This window comes from Austrofundulus limnaeus, unplaced genomic scaffold (genome assembly GCF_001266775.1).
Source record: "Austrofundulus limnaeus strain Quisiro unplaced genomic scaffold, Austrofundulus_limnaeus-1.0 Scaffold208, whole genome shotgun sequence".
NCBI classification, from domain to species: domain Eukaryota; kingdom Metazoa; phylum Chordata; class Actinopteri; order Cyprinodontiformes; family Rivulidae; genus Austrofundulus; species Austrofundulus limnaeus.
Genome location: NW_013952610.1, coordinates 2,533 through 9,435, shown reverse-complemented (window position 1 = coordinate 9,435; position 6,903 = coordinate 2,533). Strand labels below are relative to the sequence as shown.

Sequence of the window (6,903 nt, the reverse complement as noted above, 5' to 3'; positions counted from 1 at the left end):
CTATGATGTCAATTACAGGCCTCTCTCATCTTTTTAAGTGGGAGAACTTGCACAATTGGTGACTGACTAAATACTTATTTTCCCCACTGTATTTCGCATAGATGCTAAGTTAACATTGAAAACACCATACAGAAGCTAACACAGTTAGCATTGTGTTTATTACTGAAGTTTCTACACAAACCCAACATTTCCAACTCATTAATAAAGTCAGTCATGTTACTTCCAGACAGTTATTTAGCCAAGAAAATTTTTAAAAAATGTGAAGTTTCTTCCAGGATAATTAGCTTTAAAGTACCTGTGACATCAACTTTTTGTAATAAACATGAATGCATTTTTGAAAAGATAACATTAATAACATGTTGCAAAACAAATTTCACGTCGCTGAGATGAACGGTTGTTGAGATATTTGTTTGTGAAGAAACAGGAAGTGATGTCAAAGGGGAATGTCTGCATGTAAACAGAGCGTTTTTACAAAAGCTAACAACAGACTGTAGAGAAGAATCGGATGTTTCTTTAGATCATTTTAATATCTAACAAAGAGAGACAAAAACAAGTTAAAGTTTAAATAATTTTGTTTTAATAAAGAGATCAGAGAGTTTAATTTATTAATGAGTTCCCCTTTGATGTCACTTCCTGTTTCACTTTGGCTGAGCCAAATTAAAAAGAAAATAGGCCAGTTATGTGACAAAATGGGTAAAATCGTGTGTACTGTGCCAACTTTCCTAAGTATAAAGATGCTTTCTTTGACTTTTTATATTTGAAGGATGGGCATGTCACAGTCACTTTAAAGTTTTAGTTTTGCCTCAGTGGGATATAAACCGTGTTTGGCACCGATCTGAGATTTGTTCGCTGTATTTGTTCATCAGGCAGGACAGTTTTTTTTTTAAAGAATCCCTTTTGTATGTCTGCAGGAGTGTACAAAGAGCTGTGTCTACAGGTCATCAAACACAAGCATGAATGTGAACTTCAAGGAGCGAGGCAGCATCTGGAGGTGACGCAACAAAAACTCCACCTTTTTCATCTTCTTTCAGTTGTTCCTCCTTCAGGAGTCACCTCCGTGTCCTCTAACAGCATCCATTTCTGCATCTCTAACATCCTTCTACCTGTAACTCTTCTGATTAATAAAGAAATGTTCTCTACGCTGCAGAGCGAGCGCTCCCTGCTGTTCGACGCCATGAAGGCAGAGCTGCTGGAAAAGATAAGACGGCTGGAGGAGGACCGACAGAACATCGACCTGAGCTCAGGTAAACCTTTGTCACAAACACCTTATTTTATTTAAGTAGCAAAATGCTAGCTAAAACTAAAAGTACTAAAAATGTTTGCTAAATGTAAAAGTAACAAGGTACTAGCTAAAACTAAAAGTAACAAAACACTAGTTTAATCTGAAAGCAGCATGATGCTAGCTAAAACATAAAGTAGCACAATTAAAGTAAAGTAAACGTAGCTGAACGTTAGATAAGTGACATCCATATGCTTCAAATGCAAAAACCCAAACATCTTTATATTTAAGAACCTGGCATAATACAAGATATTACTCTTTTTTTTTTTTTACAAAACTATCATCAGCCAAAAGGAAACAGGAAGTGACATCAAAGGGGAACTCTTAAAGAAAGTGAACTTCATTGCCTTTGTTTATTAAGACAATATTATTTGAACTCTGACTCTTCTCTCTGTGACTCAAAATAATCTAAAGAAGCATCAGATTATTTTCTACAGTCTGTCTTCCATTGTGGCAAAGCTTTATTTACATGCAGACATTCCCCTTTGACGTCACTTCTTGTTACTTCACATGCAAATTTCTCATGAACTCTTCATCTCAACGGCATGAAAATATTTTTTGCAACACGTTATCAATGTTACGTTTCCAATTATTCATTCAGGTTTATTGTAAAAAATTGATGTCACAGACACTTTAAACTAAAAGTAGTTGGCTAAATGTAGAAGTAGCAAGATGCTAACTAAAACTACAAGGAGCAAGATGATAGCTAAAACATAAAGTAGCAGAAAGCTAACTGAAAGTACTATGCTAGTTAAAACTGGAACAACCAAAATGCTAGCTGAAGCTAAGTGTAGCAGACAGCTAGCTAAAACTAAATGTAGCAGAAAGCTAACTAATACTACTAAAATGCTAGCTAAACAAAATGCTAGCTAAAACTAAATGTAGCAGACAGCTAGCTAAAATTAAATGTAGCAGAACGCTAACTAATGCTACTAAAATGCTAGCTAGACTAAAACAAGTAAATTCTAGCTAAAACTAAATGTAGCAGAAAGCTAACTGAAAGCAATAAAATGTTAGCTAAAACAGAATGTAGCAGAAAGATGATAAAGCTAAAAGTAGCAAAGGAGTAGCTGAAAACTAAAAATGCAATTAAACTAAGCCAAACAAAAGTCTAGCCAAAGCTTAAAGTAGCTAAAAGTTTGTAATTGACTAAATGTTAGCTAAACCTTAAGGTAGCAAAAAGCTAAATTAACTAAAATAATACAATTCTAGCTAAAGGTAAAATTAAAGCAGAACATTGGCTAAAAAAACGAGCCAGTTTAAAGAGGAAAATTTCAAAGAGAAGTTTGTGACTGAAAAGATTCACTGAGGGTAAAATATAAAAAAAAAACCTTAATATTTTGAAAAGTATGAAGCTGAATGTTTTGATATATTAACAAATATGCACAAAGTTTTCAAAAGAAGCTTGGCTGAAAAACAAAAAAAAAATGTCAGTTTGAAAAGCAAACTTTAAGCAGCAAGATAACATTTTTCTGGAACCTCTTTATGTTTAAATAAAGTTTTATTTTGACTGTTTGTCCTCTTCTAGAGTGGAGTGATGAGATGAGGAGCAAAAAGTGTAAAAGGAAGAACCTGCTGGGTCGTTCAGACAGGAAGAAGAAAGTTGCTCTGGTTTCAGGTAAAATAATATCTCAACCGTTATAATAAAGCGTTGGTCCTGTTAGACGCTCAGATGAATAAATGAGTTCATCACAGGGCCGTTCATCGTCTACATGCTGAGAGACATCGACATCCTGGAGGACTGGGCTGCCATCAAGAAGGTGCTCAAACTTAAATCGTCACTTTTAATCACTTTCTGAATTGTTACTCAAATTGCTCCTGTTTTTTCAGGCTAAAGCTGTTCTGTCTCCACTGAAGAAGAAAGTAGAAAGTGAGTTTTATTAAGGTTTAACTCAGCCTCGGACACGTGCAGCTCGGTCTGTAACTCCTGTTCTGTTTTCAGAGCGGTGATAAGAAGAGCATCAGAGCGGTGAAGACGCTCACATTCCCACTTTGTTCCAGCGACACGTCCGGTTCTGTCTTTGACTGAAACTCAGCAGACTGTTCCCACCCCACCACGGCTTGTTTTGTTACCTGTTCCTATTTAAAACACGTTCTTATCGATGTGATGTTTATGTATTTATAGAATGATTTATAATGACGATTAAAATTTTAATCTTTTATGACACAAGTCTCTTTGGTCCTGCTCTTAGTGACAAAAGTGCGTCACTGGATTTTTATCATTTGACAAACGTTTGGATGATGTTCTGTTTCAGGTTGAAACAGGAGCGCTGTAATGTTTACATCTATGGACTGCTGCGTCAGCGCCCCCTTGTGGTCTACAGAGGTCTGTTTAACACTGGTGGATGGTTTGGTCCATGTTCAGTGATGGTTTACCTGTTCAGAAATATGCAAAACAATTTAAAAGTGATCTGTAGGAGCAAAGAATATCTTACCTGCTTTTGATGGTGCTTCAAACGACCTCAGTTTTGGAGAAATTGGCACAAAAAGTTWAAAAAAATTCAGTTTAGTCTATTTATTTCTGTGTTTTAATAATGTTAATTATACTGTTAGAAAGCCTGTTTGTTTCACCTGATGTGACATTTATTCATCTCCGTTCTAAGACAGCAACAGCCTCCTCCACAGACCGGGTTTATCAGAGGCCGCCTCCAGACTTTAGCCAGCATTTTGCTACTTTTAGTTTTAGCCAACGTTTTTGCCATTTGTGGCTTTTAGCTACTCTTTTGTAGCATGTAGTTTTAGCTAATATTTTCCCCACTTTTAGTTTTAGCTAACACTTTGTTACTTCTGATTTTAGACACCCATTTACAAGTTTTAGCTGGTCTTTTGCTACTTTTAGTTTTAGCTAACATTTTTGCCATTTTTAGATTTTAGTTAGCTTTTATTACTTTTGGTTGTAGCTAATGTTTTCCCACTTTTGGTTTTAGCTGACCCCACCCCCCTATGCTTACCTTGCCCTTTGCAACTTTTATTTTATTTTTTTATTAATTTTTTATTTTAACTTTAAGTGTTAGCTAATAAATTTATTATTTTAGCATTTAGCTAGCCTATTGCTACTTTCAGTTTTAGATAGCTTTTTGCTAATTTTAGTATTGGCTAGTGTTATCCCACTTTTAGTTTTAGCTAACATTTAGTTGATCAAATATTTTTGCCTATTTTAGATTTTATCAAACATTTTACTACATTTAGTTTTAGCTATTTTTAAAACCATTTTAGCTATCGATATCCTTGACGTGAGTTCCTCTCAGGCGTTCTGTTTGATCCAGATGGACCAACACAAACACGCCAACCGTCTTAGAGCAAACACTGGTTGAAGAATGGGACATCGTAGAAGCATGAGGAAAAGCTGTTGTGGCTGCRTAGGGTTCTTCCACACGCTGCTGAGGCTCCTGTTTGTTAAACAAATTAAATTTTAAATGGTCTTTTTGGCTAGAAGATAGTTTAGAAAGTTTTTTTAAGGGCACAACCCACACCCTGAACTAATTTTTCTAACAAACATGGTTGCAGTTAAAGGGAAATAAAAATATTTTAATGGTATAAGATTTACTACCATTAGAATTGTTACAAGAAAAACACAATCGAAAACAAAAGTCCATATTTAGTTGATGCTAAAAGAATGCTTTATATGGAGGTGTACCCGCCAACATACATGCTTTCTACATTTTGGTCAAGAAGTATTTTTTATTAATTAATTAATTTCTTCTGGATGCTCCTCGCTTTGTTTCCCTCCATCCTCCCTCCTCATCTTCTCACAGCTGCTTGCTGAGTTTTCGCGCTTGCCTCTCTTTGGCCTCGAAGGCCGCCTTGGTATCCAGGAGCTCGTCCAGCAGCCGGCGGATCCGGGCCATGTCGAGCTGGGTGGCCTCGCAGTGTTCCCTCAGGGCGGCCGACTCCACCCTCAGCTGGGTGGCGGTCAGGGAGAGCTGCTGGCTGCGTTCGCGGCACTGCCTCTGCATCCTCCTGGCGTCAGTCAGGAGGGACTCCACGCTCACCGCCACCGAATCGAACTGGGAACTGGATATTTCCTGAACAGAAATAAAGAGGCCGATTGAGTACACTCATAAAAAAGCAAACACAATAAGCATCACGAGTTGGTGTTATCAGGTAGTTGCCTGTGCGTCTGGCAGTCAGAGAGTTAAAATGTAAAATTGCCAAAAGAGAAAACACTAAAAACAAGCTAAATTTGACATTAAGTCTTCTGTGTTCACAGTCATTACATATTCTTTTACTATCTTTATTTGACTTTTTATTTATTTATTTATTTAGTAATTTTTACAGAAACAGCTAATGTTAATGTAACAGTTAATGTTTGCTAATTTGCATGGGGTGGGTGTATCGATTCAAGTATCTATACCAAATTAAGTGTAAAATAAAGTAATTTGGAGTTAGTCATTAGCTGAAATCCTTCCTCGTGCCTATTTGTATCGGAAGTTGTTTTGTTTTTTAATGTAATTTTCCCCTAATTCTTACTTAAATAACTTGTATGTAGTAGAACACGGGTCAAACTGAACATATTTCAAGTAGGAAGTAGCGGTACAGGCGATATACTATCTTTGTGTTTACTTGGACTGATGCAAAGCCCACCCCTTTGAGGTCAGCCCACTGCAGCTACTTTACTTAAACACGCCCACAAAGTTCTGACCAATCAGAGAGCTTGACACATAGTGCTGTTACAAGAAAAGCAAACTACACAATTTTTGATTCGGTCGAGCTAAAAATGAAAAAGGAAACTTCTCAGAGACTCAAAGGTTGTCTGTGAGGTTCAGCACAGGTCACCAGGTTTAAAACTGAACATTTGATCTGAGCGAAGCAGCTTAAAGAAGCTTATCAGCACACCGCTCCTCTTCTTCCAAAGCTTTCTAACCTGTAAAATGAGTCAGAACGTCTCACCATCGCTTCCAGAGTCTTGATCTCGAGCCTTCTGGTCCTTCTTGAGCTTCAGGCCTGAACCTGTAATTTCCTGCGCCTCTAAAAAAAAAATAAAGCAGAGAAAACTCCAGGAACTCTCCTTTTTAAGGTTGGATTTATAAAAGGCAGAACCAGTGAAGCTTCTGTCCTGTCGCTCTCTCAGAGGCAGTGTTACCCTCTACGTCAGGCGCGATGAGGTCAGGTAATCCACAGATAAAACGGTTGGAGAAAGATGCCAAGACAGATTTAATCTGGATTTATACTCGCAGCCCATAATCAATACCTGCCTGATTTGAACTGAAAGGTCTTAAAAATGTTATTTCTCTGTTCTGCTAATAGTGTTTGTTTATGAAAGTTCCTAATTTTAAAAGATAAAACTGCGTTTGTTACATTTTTAAATGTAAACGTCACCGTTTTTTTTTTACTGATGCAATGTGGATGATGATGGGTTTCAGTTAAGACTAAATTACAGAGTCTGCTCAGTGTGTGTGTGTGTGTGTGTGTGTGTGTGTGTGTAAAAATCATCAGAATCATCAAAACATTTGAAAGAATAAAACTTTGTGTAACTCAGTTCTTATTCTAAAATTTCAAATAAAACTTTTATCACTTAATTTTTTTTATTGTGATAAAGGGATAAAAGGGTTTATGGTAGAGGTGGGATTAACTCCCTTCTTTCCGCTAGGGGGCTCTGTAGGTTGTTTACGTTTGCTCTGAAG

The 6,903-nt window shown here is 36.8% G+C and overlaps 1 protein-coding gene across 1 annotated transcript in view; it reads left to right on the top strand.

Annotated features, from left to right (window-relative positions):
• brms1 (BRMS1 transcriptional repressor and anoikis regulator) overlaps nt 1–3,449 on the top strand; it is a 9,200-nt gene extending 5,751 nt beyond the window's left edge. The window contains 6 exon segments of the mRNA XM_014019075.1: nt 824–991; nt 1,148–1,244; nt 2,808–2,897; nt 2,975–3,039; nt 3,110–3,149; nt 3,222–3,449. Coding sequence (XP_013874529.1) covers nt 824–991; nt 1,148–1,244; nt 2,808–2,897; nt 2,975–3,039; nt 3,110–3,149; nt 3,222–3,229 — 468 coding nt within the window. The 3' untranslated portion in view covers nt 3,230–3,449.
• Nucleotides 3,450–6,903: the final 3,454 nt, after the last annotated feature.